Here is an 18,395-nt window from a genome sequence, read left to right as displayed (position 1 = left end):
AGCACATTTAAGCAATAAGCAGCTTCACATACTTTAAGAGCTGCTTACAGTTTAAATGGTTAAAGCATATTCTTGCTCAGTGAAAATATATTCTGCAGGTATCTCAAATAAAGTCTTTTACCAAGATAATTTGTGGTGTCGTCCTTGAAATTCTGATATAAATAACAGTAGGATGCAGGCCTAATGCAGACCGAACATATATTGCATGAGAATGAACCCTTCCAGCTACTGCAAACCTGGCTCGCTGCGCTGCACTTCACAGATGTTCCTGCAATGATTCAGGGTGCTAATAAGCCCTAACATTGAGGGATGAGAGGCAAGACAAACTTTGTCGAAGAACTGTTGCTCCCTTTTCCCTAAACAGCTGTTTAGAATGGTGTACGTGTTTGATAGTGACTTAATGCTCCCATTAATGATCATGAATTAGCTTTGCCATAAAAGAGACTACAAACCAGCAGGGCAGAACAATGTTTACTAGTGCAAGTCAGACAGTGTGCAAGTGGAGAAAATACGAACCATGCACCAGTGGAGAGAGAGAAAAAAAACTCAAAAAGGAGAGAGGTGTGTTAACGTGGTTTTGTAAGGAACCGAGGTTCATTCAATCAGATAGTCTCTCTGCCCCTGACTGGTTTCCTTTAAGTACATGTTTGCAGCCAGAAGCGGGATACAGGCCATGGAGGGCACAGAAACATAATATCCAAGATGCCAGTCAGACTCCTCCTCACTATCAAGTGCAAAAGCATTCTATAAACTGATGTAGGAGGCAAAGAATGGGGTTAAGCAGTGTCGTGGACACTCTGGGTGCTCATCAACCTCTCAAGAACTGCAGGTACCGTGTAGTCCTCTGGCCGGGGGTCTTGGGCTCACCTGAGAACAGCAATCTGACATCACGCCCGTTGGTGCAGTGCCTTGAGCAGAAACCAATTTGCACCTGCATCATAAGACCCACTATGTGCCACCTGCTGTGAGTGACACTTCATTGGGGTGCATCTTTGCCTTATTACCTTGTGCAGGAGAACCACGTGGTGCTGGTGATGAACTGTCAGGGCAGTAAGTAGACACACACGTGCATTAGCACTCAGCTTCTACACAGGTCTTACTGCCAATGAAAGAACAGCCATTCACCATTCCCACAAATCTAAATTGCAAACTTTCTTCTTTTCACAAGTGGGCAGGGAATAATTTCAGCTGAAATTAATTACCAGCTAGTTCCACAACTTCAGGGGTATGCAGGATATGTAGAACAAAATATAGGAATACCTCATTTCAGGGGTTGCTCTTGCACCTTAATCTGTCCGCCCTTCTCCTCTTTTATGTTCTCATGCGCATTACACACTCATATTATGGGTGGCAAAGGATTAATTTTAAAACATACTCAGACATTTAGCCAATGCATGGGATTCTTAAATATCTCCTCTGTAGACAGTAAAGGCTTATATCCAAGATAAAAGAAAGGGAATCAAACTAATTATGGCACTAATTTTGTTGCCTCCTTTCTATAAATATTCAAAATTAAAAAACCCCATGCTACAGAAAACCAAAAGAAAAAGAACATTATTTTTTTTTAATGGAGCTGGAGTGTGTGTTGCACAGCCACTTCTCTCCTTTTCCTGTGATGCAGCATTACATGGCACTTCTTTTGTACCAGAAAGGTTTGAGGGAAGCAGGATCTTCCATGCTTTAGGCATCAAAACCCCATGTTGATTTAACCAGAAACCTTGCATTCTCAGGAAGTGGGGGATCAGGCTCTGTTTGAGAAGAGATAAAAGAATGAATTGTTCCCTTTTTCAGAGGCAGAGTCAACTAAAAGAATAATTCTGGCAGTGTTGTGGAGGGGGTGACAGACAGATGTAGTATCTGTTCTTTTCTCTGAGGCAAATAAACGCCGATGCCTGGCAGAATCAAGAGTAGCTGGTTATGGTGAATGGTGTATGACAAATCCCTGATGAACAAAGTACACGTTATTAGAAAACATTATGGAAAGTTCTATTGCTTGTGTGCAGCAGTGGCTTTTTATAGCCCTAATTATAACTGAGGTGGCAATATAATCCCTGCCTGTACAGGCTGGTCCCTGATCTTGTCTTGATCTTTCACTTCAAGAAGGCTCAAATCTGGCCAGTGCTTTGATGGCATCCAGTGATAAAGCTTATCCCCTAAGCAAAGCTGGTATCCAAGATAGCCGAAAGGTGTTATAGGGTAATTGACAGGTTACGGTTATGTTTACTAGATGACTTCTAAAATTGGCAAGAGGTTGGCGGATAGCAAGGATAAGCTCTTACTCTTCGACTAGTGCAGCGCAGATGGGAGTTACTCAGTTCACCTTTCGTGTAACAAGTATTAGACCTTATGTCACTGCTATTAAACATTAGGCATTATTCTATTTCTTACGCTAAAAATGTGTTCATTTTGTGCATTAAGAGTTTCAGTTTTGTTCCTTTACAGATGGTTTTTTATCTAAGGGCAGTGTGGCAATTTATGTGGCTGCCTACATTTCTAATGGCTATAATTGGGTTTTTTTCTGTTCAATGTACTGCAGGACTTCAAAGGGTTAATTTGGGCATTTGAGGCAGAACAGGAAATAATGCAGACAAAAGATGAGGAAAAATAAGGTATTCGTGAACAGAAGATGAAGGAAAAAATGGGGACATGGCTAGCTGTGGGATAGCTTTTGCCCACTTGACAATGTTGTGTGCTCCCTTTGAAAGGCATTAGTTAATCTGTCTCTCTGCTCTACCCCTTCCATTCCAGAAGATCACCAGGCATCCAGAGCCAAACCATGGAGTGTTGCAGATTTAGACAGTTTCCACAGCCCCTGTCTGGTAATCCTGCAAATGATGCTGATCAATCAGATGGAAGAAGTTAAAAAAACAATTGGATGCAAAAAGTTCTTAACCTTGAGTGATTAGTGAACAAATAAAATAAATCTTGGATATTAGAGTGTAGATAATTAAAACGCAGCAGAAATTATCCTGATGTGGGGAAACAATTTGGAAAATGAAAAGCAGTCTTTTTATCCTGTGTTCATGCAATGGATGGCAGAAAAAGGAAGACAGGATGAGTGAGGGCTCACATCTGGCAGGTCTTGAGCCCATTTTGGTACTAAATTCCAGAACATGAAGCACATCATGAATTCACATGACAGAAGGAAGAATTTTGCACTAAAGATAAGTATCTAAATACAAATATAAAAATGTAATATTTATCTATTTTATATAAATACTAAATTTTATATAAAAGGTGAGAATGCCAGCTTGAGCTGCAATGGCTTGTGCCATTCCAGTCCCATCTCATCCATATTTCAGCCAAAGGCTTTTGCTGTTGGGAAGTCATTGAGGATTTGCAGATATGTGAGCAAATAAAGGAAAGAGAACCTTCAAACTGTCTTGGGTCCTGGGGCTATCCATATGTAAATGATGTTTACATACCTATAGTAGTTACAAATGGTAGCAGACTCGGAAGGCAATTTTTCCCACTGCAAAGCGAGGCAGTTGCTTTAAGAAAGATGTACACAACAAATGGCAAAAATCCACCATTTCTGGACTTTAGGACAACAACGGACACCTGGTCAGACTCTTCACCTAGAAGGCCACATCCAGGATCAGTCACCGTAGGTGGAGAGTGCTGTGACACGCTGCAACCGCAACCACCCCGGTGACAATGATGTAGCGCTGAAGAATTGCAGTCCCGTAGCACAACAGCACAGGCAGTCTTACATGAAACTCAGACTAGCACAGTAAATAGGTTTGGCTTATACATATCAGAAAATCCATATCAAGAAAACCTAGATGCAAATAATTACCACTTTTGAGCTGGAAGGAGCAGTCTGTACCTTGGAGCCATTCTCGCAGCACTGAGCTGGAGCAGGGTACTGCATTGCTCTGTGCTAAGAAAAATGGGCTAGAAGGGCTAGAAGGAAGGTACTGGATGAAGGGGAGATTCTGCAGCATCCCGGAGCCGAGGCCCTTCTGGAAGCACAAGGGAGCAAGCTGGGTGAAGCAGCACGTGAAGAGAAGCCCAACAGAGACGGGCAGCAGTAAAACTGCAGGAACAGTCTGATTACTTTGAGGTGGGGAGATGATGGATTTTGTTGAATCAAATCTGAAAACAAAAAGTCATTGCACTTTAGGTAAGAACCAAACATAAAAGCCTTTTGTTGTTTCATCCCTTTTGGCTGAATAAACAATGCCTGGCTTTGAAGAAGCTATTTCTGTGTGATTTTAATCAGCTGCTAGTCACAGGATCTCAGTGGAAAAAAGCTTCCCAGTACCAAATGTAGTTAGGCCCTTTAGATTTATCCTAATTGGGGAAAATAAGGGGCTGCATTACAGGATTATTCCCTCAAGAACCGTAAAAAAAAGGCAAGCCTGCCACTTGGGGGTGCAGGCATGCTGGGCTGCCACAGCAGCTAAAGTGCAGCTTGCCTTATAATTATGACAGCTGGATTCTTGGTTGTAAAACACAGATAAGCAGTAAAATTAGCACCGTTGTGGAGAAACGATGCATTAATATCAGAGACTTTGTTGAGGCTTCCTAGATTTTCACTGTCTCTGTATTGACAGTAAAGCCACCCTCGAGGAGAAATAGGTATATTTTCTTTCCAGACAGTAGTTTTTCAGGCAGATCTCTAGCATGGAGACTGAGATGCAAAAACCAAGTTGCTGTAGAAGTAGTGATGCAATCACAAAGCACATCTGTGCAGCAAAACGAAGGCATGAATGTACCGACATGAGTGCTGCCAGGTGAATTAGGCATTATGTGAAGCACACATAATAAATAGTGAACACAGTCAAAGTTTCAGTGAATGCTACCAGCTACAGCGTGTCCAGAGAGATAGGCTGGACTAAAGCCCATGCTAACGTATCTTCTCTGCTAGCGTGGGCTTCATTAGTGTAGGGGAGATTTTTTTTCTTTATCTGTCCTAACCTGCTGGACAATTTTGCAGTGCCCCACTACTGATGGCTAGGTGCCACCGAAGAGGCTGTGTGAAGTCCATCTGTGCTCTGCACGCAAGCACAAAATGCTCTGGGATTCTGGGTGTAAAATGCACTTTATCAAGGTGTGTTATTCCTGGTAAATTTTATAGCTTGACCATTGCAAAAAGCCTGATCCTTTTAGTTCTTTCCTGAAATCGCAATGTGTTGAAACGGAAACAGTTCCAATGTCAGAGAAAAACGCTATTAATTGCAAGCTCAGATGTAAGACTAGAGCTTTAGTGGAGGGCTGTCACCCTGCCACTTACAGGCGCTTAATGGTAGACAAAGGGCTTGTGAAATGAAATGCTGGAAACTATTGTGAGATGCTAGCCGAAGTAGCCAAAAGATTAGACGACTTAACGGGTCGTTTCCACTCTTTAATTTCATGGTGTCTCCTTTTTGTCATGCAACCAGCCCGGACGTTCAGGTTGTTTCTACAGAAGTGCTTCTGAACAGCCTAATGCTGTTAAGTGCATTCTTCTCACTCAGCACTTGCATTAACGTTTAATACAATATTAATATGGGCTCTTTTACTACGAGGGCATGTAGAGGGGATGCAAATTACAGATATAAAATACCTGAAGCGCCTTTTGACTCCTATTGGGCAATTAGTACTGATTTCACTCTCTCAGCTGTACACACGCAGGTAGGAAAAGAAAAATGGTGAGCAGTGGTCTGACATGGGACCTTCCCGTCCTCCAGCTTGGACTGCTGCTGGAATTTCATCACGTCCCGCTATTCGTGCTTTGATTTCCTATCCCTAACGGGCCGGACGACACCCTGCCCGGGGAGGGAGGTGGGAGAAGGAGCTGTACACCTCGCCCGAGTTCCCTGCCCGGGCGTTCGGGAGGACTCTAGGTCACGGCAAAGCACAGGGCTCAGGCGGCACCTGCAAGACCAAAGTTTGCGGAGGGTGGGCTTCCCTCGCCGACCCTGCCCGGACTCCAGAGGCAAGGTGTCCGCCGGGCCAGCGACCGAGCCGCCACATGCCCGTCCGTGGGGGGAGAGGGACTCCGGCGGCGCCGGGGGGTGGGGGCGCGGGGGGCGGCGGGGCGCCGAGCGGGGCTTTGCGAGGGGTGGCTCCGTCCGGCAGAAGCCAGCGCCGCCCTCGCTCCCGGCCGTGCCGCCGCACTTCGCCGTGCCCCGCAAATCCCGCCGCAGCGGCGGGGGAGGTGCGGGCGGGGGGCGGAGCAGGTGCCAGGGTGTGTCGGGCAGCACCGCCCGGCGCCGGCGCCTCCCCCGCGAAGGAGCCGCTCGGGGCGCGCAGAGCGGCCGCGGTCGCGCAGGAGGAGGCGGCGGCGGCGGCAGCCCGCGGGACGGAGGCGGCCGGCCGGGCCATGCTGGAGGCGCGGCGGCACCTGGCGGGCGCGCAGAGCCGGCGGGCGGCGGGGCAGCCTCCTCGGCGCTGCTAGGGCGGCGGCAGCGGGAGCGGCGGCGGGGGCTGCGCTTCGGCCGGGGGCCGCGCCGCGCCGGGAGGGACCTTCGCATCGCCGCGCCTCACCGGGCGGAGGCGCCGCCGCCGCCCGCCGGCTCCTTCCTTCGCAGAGGCGGCGCGGCCGCGGGAGGAGAGGACCATGAGCCGCACGGTGCTGGCCTGGCTGGTGCTCTGCGGGAGCCTGGCGGCGCCGCGCCTCGCCCGAGGTGAGGGGCCGGGGGCCGGGGCCGGCGGGGCCGGGGGTCGGGGCGGCGCCGGAGCTCCCGCAAAGTCGGAGCCGAAGTGCGCGGGGGAGCGGGGAGGTGCGACCGGCGGGCGGCTCGCAGCCGGGTGCCTCCGTCTGCGCTCGGCTTTTAATTTTTTTTTTAATTATTATTTTATGAAAAAAAACCCCAACCAACCCCGCTCATCTCTACATTTTAAATAGAAGCCGACGAGCGACAGACATGTTCTGTTTTGAAACTACGCTTAATTAGAGGGGAAAAAAATGCCGTGAGAGCTTAAATGTAATCCAGATGAGCGGCTGGGAAGATTTAATAATATCCGCAGAGCTGGCCACATCTCTTTCCCCTTCCTCACACACACACACACACGCACCCCCCACCCCCAGTCGCCGGCCTTCATTTTAATTTGAAGGCTGTTAGCTCCGAGCAGGAGACCCAGGAAGCCGCGGAACAGTTTGCAAACACGTTCGGGGGCTTTCGCGTCTCGGCGGCAGCGAACAGCTCTTGTCAGGCGAGCCCTTCTCCTGCATCCCTCAAACTAGGGCATCTCCATCTAAAACATCAAGGGCGCCTTCGCTGTGTCTCATGCACCCCCACCCCACCCCACCCCCCTCCCCGAAAAAAAACCTAACCCAGACCCCAACTCTACCCCAGAAAAACAACTTTAGAGCTCTTTGGAGTTCTCTTTGTGATTATTTGATATAATCGCTTGGTGCAGTCGCGGTGGGTTTTCCCTCCTCGCATTACAAAAGTTGGCGGAGCTGATCTAGCAACGAGCTGAATGAACGTCGTGAGGTGGGGCGGGACGGGCGACCGGTTCCACAGCAGCAGCTCCTGTGAAAGCGAAGGGGTCGGGGGTGGCCGGGCCGCCCGCGGGGGAGGCGGCGGGGGCGGGGAGGTGGTCGCCTGCCGCCCGTCCCGTCCGGTGCCGGGCGCTCCCCGCCAGGGCAGCCGCAGCGCCGTCGGGGAAGGGAAGGGGCTCGGGGACCGCCGCGGGTCCCCTCGGGGGGTCCCTTCCGCACCGCCCCCGCCCACTCGCCCCGCAGCACCGTAGCCCTCCGTGGGCGGCCCCGTCCCGCGTGGGGCGGCCCCGAGCCCCCCCCGAGCCCGCTCGCCCTCTGCGGGCTCCGGCCGTGCCCCGCAGCCGGCGCTGTGCGGGCTCCGCCGGGCGCTGTGCCCGCGGCGGGGGGAGTCTCTCGGGGCTGGAGACCTTTTTATCGTCCTAGTTGTATCTTTCCGAAGCTTAGTCGAGCAGCTGTTATCCTAATGAGTAACGGAATATTTCCATTGACTTTTAGACCTGTTCCTGTCATTATTCACATTTTTTATTTTAAAATGAAACCAGTGTATCAGTAAAATTGAATATTTTATTAGATCTTAAATTATTCAGCGCGGTGGCTTCTCAAAATCCAGTAGCAGTCACACAGTTGCAGTGAGCATGTGATAGTTTATGCAATATGTCCCTGTACCTGCCGTTTATGCCCAAAATCTTTTAAGGAAAAGGTACTGGCTCTGCCACGAAGTCTGGACTTGTCCCGAATAACTTTGCATTGGGCGTCTGTAGGACTTCTCATACTTCACATCTGAGACGTTTTTTCATTGAAGTCTACAGTCTTTCCATGGGGTTAGGTAACTTCAGAACGGAGAGAATTTTGTAGATTTTCCAGTAGAAGTGAAACAGGAAGGGAGAAAAATAATATGTTTGCTCTGTGATTGCTTAAGCTGTAATTGTTCAGTTAAAGGTTTGTCCTTGGCTTTCAAAATGAAACAGAAGAAATTATACAGTCTTTTTCTTTTTAATGCTGAAACAGAATAAAACGCTGCTTGACAGATCTGATATACTGGCTTAATTTTGCTTGCTGTCATAATGTTTACTTTTAGTAGATCCTCTCAAAGTTATGATGACTGTAAGTAACTGAAACTCTTTGGAGAGTGCCTTTTGAACAGTACAAAACTTCTTGTGCATTGTTTGAATGTCACTTGCTGATGGTTCACTTGCATAGTGGTGTATAATGCAAACCTGTGGTAGTGTCATCTACGCAGTGTCCAGTTCTTCCCTGTCTTCTTTTGGGGTAAATGCCAGCTGCAGATCAAAGTTAAGTCATACAGTTCATTACTGACCTGTGTTTCATGTCAGCTGTTAAGGAAAAATGCCAGCTGCTTTTTTTAATTGGAGCTTTGCAAAGTAATGATGGAGGTCAAAATCCTGTTTATTCATGATATCTGAAAACTCTTTTGCTTTTTTGTGTTTGGAACACATGCATAGTGTATCAGCAAGTTGGTTTATTTTTTTTCTCTTTTTTTTTTAAAAAAAAAAAAGGGAGAGAGAAGGAGGAGAAAGATTGAGCAAGATGATCATGATGATGATGACAATCATGAAAAAGTCATCCCAATGGAAGACTGGAATTTTCTTCTCTATGGCCAGCCTGATGAATTCGCAATCTCATGCACTGTAACAGAGACAGATCTTCAGAAATGTGTTTATGTGCATGTATGTGATGAAACTAGGCTTCAAGGGTGCAGTGACTTCTACCCCTTAGTTTGCAAGAAAAATGCAGGTGCATTTTTAATAAGGAATGCCCTTTTATACATAACTGCAAAACAGCCGTAAGGCTTTACATTTGCTGTTGTTGCTGTTCCCTGGTCAAATCTGAATGCGAGCCAATCTGATATTCTACCGTGTAGTGGACTGACATTAGCTACAAGAGTGACTACAGAGACTTATAAGAGATTATTTCAGGTGGAAGAAATACAGTGCGGCTCATCTCAGGTTCCCGAGTCCCACTGTATTTTTTTAGGAACAAATAAGTCAATACCTTTCAGAACAGTCAGTGAAGATTGGGATCAAATGCAAGGCAAACATAATTTAAAACTGGTGGCTGTTTTAGTCCCCAGGTTTACTTCATGGAATGGGGTAAGCAGATTGGCTATGGTAATGGTACTGTAAGTGCACAGAAAATAGGTATATTCCATCTCTTTATGTTAAATGTTTTTGCAATGGGATCTTCTGAAGATTTACCACTTGAGTTGTCTTTGTTGTGAAGCTGATCCTTAAATTCTGTCATGCTCTTTCACTTAGCTTGTTGCTGAATTTTTGTGTATGTTTTGCGTAAAAATGATATTGACATTGCCAATGCCAGGCAAGTCTGGTTATTTTATGATTGTGTCCGTGTCATCCTGAGAGAAATGTTTTGGAACTTTTAAGGAACTGTTTCAAAGATACTGCTTTTTCTCCATTACAGTGGGAACCTCCACTCTCTCTGAGGCTCGGAAGTTTTCTATAAAGCCTCTTTCTGCAGCTGGAATGAGCTGCAAGGAGTAAAAGTGCTGAGAAACAAGAGAGGTAAACTGTAGCTTTGTTCTCATGGAACTGTACTGAAAGACTGAAAAGATCACAGAGACTTTTAAAGACCAAGATTCTTCTGTTTTACTAAATGCCTTTGCGTCTTTGGATGGCATCAGCTTCTTTACAAACTGCTGACAGTGTGACCCTGCATAATGATTATCACTGTTCTTTTAACAAATTACATTTGTATTCAAATTGATTTTCCATGACTGCTCATATAGCCTCCAGAAAGCATATAGCAGATACACTATTGCATCCTGTACGTGTCTGGTCATCCTAGGACAGAATTTGATGTCAAGCCATGCATTGTTATAACTGGAATTAATAGTCCTGGTGGTATTGGTAGGGATTTTTTAAGTGTCCAGCTTCTTTCTCTGCCCTTTTATGTCTTTATCCTTTATGTCTTTTTTCAAAGGGTGTACTTCATACAAGGTTGTGTATCAATGGTAGCACAGTGAAAAAGGCCACTGTCTTATCTTCCCTCCTCCACATTTTTCCAATTACTGTCCAGTTGCAAATCAAGGAAATGATCCACGTTGGAAGTTATTTCAAAAGACAATCGCTTTTTATTAAGAGGCAGGGTTTTATGCCTTGAATTAGTGGTTTATACAGCACATGTCCATACAGCAGCCATGACAAACTCACAGCCTGATACCCCTTCAACGTAAGTAAAGTTATCTGAAGAAGCAGCGTTTAAGAAACTGCAAGAGCTGGAAATAAATCTATGTTATACTGAATTTTATTGTGAGTCACACAGGAGTTAGCATGTTGCTGTTTTCCATTTTTCAGGTTTTTACACATTTCAAGCTTATGTAAGCCACAGAGCCAGGAGTATTTCTGAAATCTTAAGGGATAGTCACCTATCTTTTACAAGTTACAAGTGATGTTGGGCTTCTTTGTAGCATACGTGAAGCTCAGCTGCCTCGAGTTTGAAAGAATATGGGTTGAACGTCAAAACAGTATTCATTCATTTCAACTTTCAAAACAGGTTCACGGTGAAAATAGGAGTTTAATTTTTCTTGTGTGGATGATACGTTAGAAAATAGAAGATAAGCTAAAAGATTGAAACCCATATAAGGGTTGTAGGAATCTTAGCATCTGCAAACTTAAAACTTCTGGATAACGCAGTCTTATATTGGAGGACCTACAGACATTTTAAAGGGGGTGAAGGGAGAACGCAGAGGGAAAGCCAAACATCAGCCTGAATTCAGTGTGTTATATCAGCCCAAGGAATAAGTGGTAATGGGTCTAGGTTTCCTTCTTTATAGGAAACTTAGATCTTATGTCAGAGGGAGAGCTACTCACTGTGCCTAGTGACAACAGGGGATGGCTAATTTTCTAACGGCGTGTTGTGTAGGGAGTAAAGCAGCTTCTGTTGCATTCATATTGCAGGACCAGAGCATGGACCATTTTGAAAACAGTAACTGCAGTTGTGGACCTGGATGCTGGATATTAGTGAAAGCAGGGGCTGAGCTACCAGCTGGTGTCCCAGAAATTCGGAGGCACAGAATTTGTGCATGTCTTTTCATGGTTTGGGATTTCCTCAAATCTCAGTCTTGGTGTTGTGGGAATATACTGGTGGGGGTTTTCTGTTCATTTGTTTGTGTGGGTTTTTTTCTCTTTAATCCACAAGCTGTGTTACCTTTCATCACAGTGGGGGTGTTCTTCTATTTTAAGTTTTAAAAGCTGAGAAATGAAACAGACCATGATTATCTAATAAATTCTCTAGTTAATCTAGCTAATAATTACAGTATGTGGTGTGTGAGTGAATGCTTTATGAAGTGAAACTCATGGAAACAACTTAACTTTACATACTATATAGTGGCTATATGCATACACACTGTATTGTGAGTTTATCGTCATTTTAGATAGCGTACAGAGGAATTAAATTCACTTATGTGCCACACACATAGTGTCGTATTTCTTAAAAGTTTGGGTAATGTTAGATAAGACTTAATCGCCCTATGAATTCAGGATGCAGAGCTCATATTTCAAGTAAAAATTTGTTATATTCAACAAAAGCAGTGAATCTCTAAGACTGCTTTTTGAGACTGACAGTATGCCTCAGTCCATCCCCCCCAACTTTTTAGTAAGGGGCCAATTGTAGGGAAAGGCTTTTTATGACTGAGAGTTTGGTGAAGTTCAAAAATAGAGAATGAAGTACTCGTTAGTCTGTGCCATTCAAATGGAGAATCCTGGAGTATTTTAGCTGTGCCACTTGTGTCAGCAGAACATCAGGTTTTCAGTTTTAGGAGTTACGATTTTAAATACAATGTGTAAAGCAGTAAACTCAAGTAAGCAGATGACAGCAGGGAGGAGCAGCAGATGGAACTGCAGGCACAAGAAGATCTGCTCTCCTTGCATGCAGCCCAGGCAGGAGCTTTGCACACCCCAGCAGGAAACCAAAGGTGGGAGTGGAGGATGTGCAACTGCTTCAGTTCCATGGGTCGTATGTGACCTTGGAGGCCCGCAGGGAAGAGGGAGTGGAGCCAGGGCCTCCACCGGAGGAGGTGGGAGCTGCGATGTGGTTGCTCCCTGTCGCTTCTCATCCATCCCTGGGTGGTGGGTGCAAGAGCAGGGGCGGATCTGGAGGTGTAAGGTGTCCAGCATGCAGTGTCTGCATCAAGCGGTGACTCTTGATTAAAACATTGAGATGTTTGCCAACCAAAAATACTTTATCAGAACACTGTAATTCTGTATGTACAAGTTTAATCAGCATCTGTCGTCCCTGACCTGCTCCGGTGTTTAGCTTGCCTACCTGGGACACGGACAGCGTAGGTTCAAGTTGACTATTAATTGTTTCAGACTATGGATTTGAATCTCAGTTTCACATTTTTTATTTTAATACAATGCAGGACTTTTTCCTGTCCCATTCATCATGCAACTAATTTTTTCCTTAATTATTTTCTGTTTTCAACAACACAAGGCATTTGTGCATAGCCAGATTGTGTCCCTACTGCAGGAAAAAGCTACAGTTTAGACATGGAGGGCTTTTTTGTGTTTTTGAGTATTCTCACAATAGTAACTTTTTGACAGAGACAAAAAAACAACACCCAAACCTGAAAGAGATGATTGCTTTGTCAATTTTTAGCTGTGGTAATTTTATTTGCCATGTTTCTATGTAGGGAGGCTGACAAAATTTCTACAAAAGCTGCTTTTTTCCTATCATTGTCAAGATGCTGTGTCAACCTGGATAATTATGGAGAGCTGTGACAGCAGTGCATAAGTAACAGTAATTTCTGATTGCTCATGTCTTAGGTTTCTACAATAGTGAAGGTACAACAGACGATACAGGAAATACTTTTGGGTAAGACATACGCCATTTGTGAGTGTGAAAAACAGAAAATAAAAGACATTTTGATTTATTTAATTTTTAACATTTGTATCTTAAAATCCATCTCCCTGTCATGTATGACAGCCTCTATCACTGCTGGATAATACTGCACACAACCAGCCCCTTTAATCCAGGCTTTCTCTCTGATTATTCTCTAGTACAGTCCCATAGACCATACGACTTTAATAGTTTGCCAGTTGTGGGGGTTTTTTTTGTTTGTTTTGGTTTTTGTTTGGTTAAGTATGTTTGCAGACGGTGGGCTCTGGAACTGGCTTTTTTTTTGTGTGTGTGTGTTTTGTTTTGTTACTCACACCCTTTGCAGCTTGGGCTTTTGAAATAAAGATGAAAATATTATTTGCTATGTAACCTGTCAGATTCCTTACTTGTCTGAGGAATTGCACAGGATTGCCTTACAAGGGCTTTTCTAGGTTAAAAATTAAGAGCTGGTAGCTGATTGCTTTTAGATACTATTCCAGAACTACTTTAAAACCACAGAACATCCATTAATTTGAATAATTTCAAGGGAAGATTAGAGTAAAACTGTGAATAGTCTACAATGGAGATGTAGAAATTATGTGCTGTTTTCATGGGAAGCAGCAAAAATGACCTAGTAGTTCTCTTCTATGGTATGTCCTATGTATGTATTTCTTTAGATACGCTTTTGTCTAATTTCTTTGATGTCTTTTTTATGGCTTACCTTCTGACCTCATACAAAATGATGCATCGCTTACAGGTAGTCCTTCAGGATAAAGATCAACTACTTTAATAACAGCTTTCATTTTCCTGGGTGTGATCAAGCCCATCCTGTTGTAACCTCTTGACTTTCTTCACCAGGCTTCTCTTTAACCTGATGTCCTTGTTCAACAGCTCTAAAAAATGCTGCATTTTTGTTCTGTTGCACACTTACACGTACATTTACACTTTGGTTCCTTCCTGTGGTGGTTTTACTTAACCTCAAACTCTTCTCCACATGTGGGTCTTATGGCTCAGCCTGTTAATAAAGTCTTAGCGGAGAACCAGAGAGCAATAAAAAAAGGTAATTGAAGCAAAGTCAGACATGCTTGGGAATGTAGTCTCAGAGGTATATCTTCTTCTGTGAAATCTGTTGGGGGGGAAAAAAAAGTCAGCATTCTGAGTGATATCCCTAAAATCAGCTGGAGTGAAGTGTGGTTGACTATATATACTGGCTTAATATAATTAAGACTACATCTATATTGCTTCACACAGCAAGAGTAGTTATTACTTGAGTACGCCTCACTACCTTTCAGTGTAATTGAATAATTATGTGCTAATGTGCATTTAATATCCTGAGTGTGAGTAAATGGAAGGTAGTAAAAGGTGCAGCTCTGACCTGTGGGTCAAAGCCTCTCGGCCACTGGAGGGCTAAAACATGTTTCTAGTCTGTAGGAAACTTCCTAAATCTCCATAATTTACTGCTAAACATCAGCTGGGATGAGCAATTCTGCTATATGAGATTTGACAGTATGGCCAAGCCCACTGAATTGCTGTTTGCCACTGATTTTTCCTTAATTTCAGCACTGGTGATGGTCTTCATATGCAGAGCAGTAAAAAACTTCATTTCTATGCCATGCTAGTTTTCTGGTAGTTTAGCTTGTTGGGATTACTTAGGGCAGGGCGAGGCAAGCCCCAGTGCTGGTGCAAGGATGGGGGATGGAAAGAGTCAGGGAGGAGCGAGTGGCATGGGGCTGTTGGGCACCAGTTGTGTCCTCACCTGGTTCCTTTAAGGGGGAAGTCACAGACAGTTTTCTCAGTGACAGCTTACGCATTTTTTGCCAATAAATATGTTTCTGGACCTACCTGTCCAGGTGCTTTCTGGCTCTTAATGTGTCAGTGTCCCAAGTCTGTTTTTCGATGCCAAACAGGTGAAGTTAAACCGTTTTGAACAGGGAGGCAAGGTCACTGGCTCCCCCACCGCACCTTACCCTAAGGTAAAGAACGCTGCGTGTCTCCCTGCCTTGTGTATAGCTATGCATCACCCACGGTGGAAACCAGGTACAGGCATCAGAGCTGTGAGTATACATTGTGTTCCTGTCTGCGTTGCCTTGGTGAGGTTGTAGATTTGCAGATGAGCAAATTCTGCATTTCCTCTGCCATCTCCAAGTCCTGAGTACCTGCATGCTTCCTCACCATCCTGGAGTCAGATGCTGATTAGCTAAACTGCCCTGGCAGGTTACTTTGATGAGGACAGATTACTGTGTTTTTCTTCCCTAATTATTTTGTGCAAAATATTTATCTTATGGATAAAGATTGCTTTTTGGTCATGCAAAGCAGGCAAAGCTAGGGAGCTTCCCGTGTGCTGTCAGTGGAGCAGGAGGAGCTGTCTGCCATAGAAATTCTGCCCTGGCTTATTTCTAAGCAGGCAAACTGCTTTAAAAGTACTGGTGAGTAGATGTGCTTCTGGCGCCTCCAACTTCGGACCAACCGAAGACTGAGCAGGAAAAAAGAAGAAGCCAAAATGAGTAAGTGGAATCACGACATGCTTCAGTTACTTCAGGAGGAAAAAAGAGAAAACTCTTTAAAATGTCAATAAAAAGTTGTTTTGGCTGTTTCACAAGGACTTCATGAGTATGTGTGCATGCTGAATCTGGCAGCTAGATTCAGCTGGACGATTTCAGAAAGTAAGCAACCTGATCAAGAAGTGTTGTGACCTTCCCAGGTAGCAGTGTCCTTTTAGCCCTGCTTTACACACCAGCGCCATAGGAGCTGTGTCTCTTCTTGGGACCAGTGATTGACTAGTTTTGACCGATTAGTCCTCTGCTCGATTGTTTTTTTTTTGATAAGCAAGTTTTGTTTTGGGTTTTTTTTTCCTGTAGAAAGCAATAAAAATCTAAAAATAGTTACATTAATTTCTTTTCCAGTAACAAATTGTGGTTATGGCATTATACTTGTAGAAAAAATCTGAACAGAATTATAAATCCCAACTAAAAAATTTCTTTTAAGGCAGAGGAGGGAAGAAGGCATATCTCAAAATTGTACCCCAACTTCTCTGGAATAAAGATCAGTCAGATTTCATTCCAATCACTTTTCTTATCTGGGCTTTTCCTCTAGAGCAGCACTGTTTTCAGAGCTGAACAACTGTAGCAAGAAATACAAGTTTTCTTCTTTTATGTTTTTGGAGATTCAAGAAGCTATTCTTTCACCCCATAAATGTTCTAGTCTGGCAGATAATCATAAAGTCTTGTGCTAACATCTTTCATAGCAATCTGTTGTCTCTTGTGTCACATCAAGCTTTGATTTTGGTTCCCCTCGTTCCCACCTTGAAGTGTGTGTATCTTCCTGATGATACAAAGTCTGAAAACAAAGGTCAGCACGTCACATAGAAAGGTATCTACCTTCAAAAGAAATAATGAGATGTGATGACTTATGTTTGCTGGAAGCTGTGATGTTAGGTCTCCTGTACTGCAGGTTCCTGCATTGCAAGCATTGCAGCTGCTCGCATGTACGTTTTGTTGCGTATGTCAGAAGTGTTAGTATAGTGGCAATACTCACCGAAAGGGTTGCAGGGAATCTCACAAACGGGTATGGGTATCCCTCGGGAACTGCTGTTTCAGGAGAACACTTAGTTAATGCTATTCGGTGTTCTCACCTTTATTGCCGTATATGCAAGAGATTGTAATTTCTTTTTCATTTTCAAAATGAGGTGTTAGAAGCTTTTAAAATTCAAATTGCAAATGCCCAGTATGTTTACAGCATGGTATATGTATTTTGTAACAGTTGGAGTAATTTTTAAAAGCCTTTAATAGAGGATCTCGGAACAGATTTTCTGTAGAAAAAGCAGCTTCAGAAAGGGTATAGTTTTGTTCTGCCCCATTTTCCTGTTAAGATACAGCAGTAAAATTACTGAAGATTTTAGACATACTACATCTGTTCTTTGAAAGAGAACAGCATAAAAGACATAAAATTACTGTTCTAGTAGATTACAAGCTGTAGCGTGTACCTGCTGAAATTGTCTTTATGGAAGGTACTTCTAAGTTGATGTAGTTTAAAAATAAAATACTAACTTTTGGATCATACCCTTCCTGAGCCATGTAGTGACGGTATTGCCTCTGCTCTTCGGCCACATAGGCTTTGCCCGGATTTTGGGCATTGGGAAGTAGCCTGAAGGCCACAGGTGGATGTGACTCCACCAGCGACTGATGAAGTGTAGGGTCAGCCCTCTGCCTTGTTACTCCTATTGCTGTCTGGGTGCCAAGGGAGAGTGTTTAGTCTTGACCCACTTTAAGGCATAGTAGATCCCTTATTTTCCTGGTAGAAATGAAGGCTTGGAAGAAATCGTATCTGTGAGGAGGCTGTGGTATATTGCCAGTGTTGTCCTTGGAGCAGCACAGGTGTGTCACCACCTGATCCTGTCAGACCTCATGGGTAATGTGGTCATAAACGGCAACGGCGAGAATTATAAGCGGGATGTAATAGCTGGGGAGGATGGATCATTACTGTACAGCCATGCAATTTTTTTTTTTTGGTGGCTTTCTGCTTTTTTTTAACATATCTATAAGTGCTAACACAGGGTAGATCTTTATATAGTATTTATCTTCTGCAATATTGACCAAAAAAGTGAAGAGCGGTGGTGATGTTTATAGATAAAACAGGCTTCTGCACTCAGTACAGCCGTCGGAGGCTTCCCAGAAATTTTCTGGGAGCGTTTCCCTGCATTAGAAATGAATATATTTATCACTGGTATCTATGTAGTGACCTAGTTTGTTTATCACTACCTACCCTGAATTTTGTTGTCTGGAATTTGTACTGTTGTCTGGAAGACTGAAGAAGAGGTTTGTTTGATTCTTTCTTTATTTATTAATGTATTTTTGTGGGAAGACATGTAACTCTTCTGTTTGTCTGGAGTTTGGTTTCTTCAAGCTTGAGGTTTTTATGAGGTTCTACTTTCTTCCTTTTCATAAAGGTTTTACACGGCGTTTTTCTCTTTTCCTGGAACTCTTCTGATAATTGAAAGCTTTCTAATAGTTCTGAAAATTAGCAGTGTTACAAGCCATAATGGCCGAGAACTAGAGTCTCCGTAGAGTCAGGGCAGGAAACGCAGACAAAAGGCTTCACTGTGTCAAAG

General features: G+C 44.1%; 1 protein-coding gene across 2 annotated transcripts in view; it reads left to right on the top strand.

The window, feature by feature from the left end:
- The first annotated feature begins 6,138 nt into the window (after nt 1-6,138).
- EDIL3 (EGF like repeats and discoidin domains 3) overlaps nt 6,139-18,395 on the top strand; it is a 256,888-nt gene continuing 244,631 nt past the window's right edge. Inside the window, exon 1 of one of the 2 annotated variants that reach the window (XM_056325649.1) lies at nt 6,139-6,614. In XM_056325649.1, the coding sequence (XP_056181624.1) occupies nt 6,548-6,614 (67 nt within the window). In that variant the 5' untranslated portion in view covers nt 6,139-6,547. The remainder of the gene's footprint in view (nt 6,615-18,395) is intronic. The other variant, XM_056325648.1, reaches the window with a different exon arrangement.

The sequence above is a fragment of the Falco biarmicus genome, chromosome Z (genome assembly GCF_023638135.1).
Source record: "Falco biarmicus isolate bFalBia1 chromosome Z, bFalBia1.pri, whole genome shotgun sequence".
Taxonomy (NCBI): domain Eukaryota; kingdom Metazoa; phylum Chordata; class Aves; order Falconiformes; family Falconidae; genus Falco; species Falco biarmicus.
The sequence above is the reverse complement of the archived record's forward strand: the minus strand, read 5'-3'. Positions and strand labels throughout refer to the sequence as shown.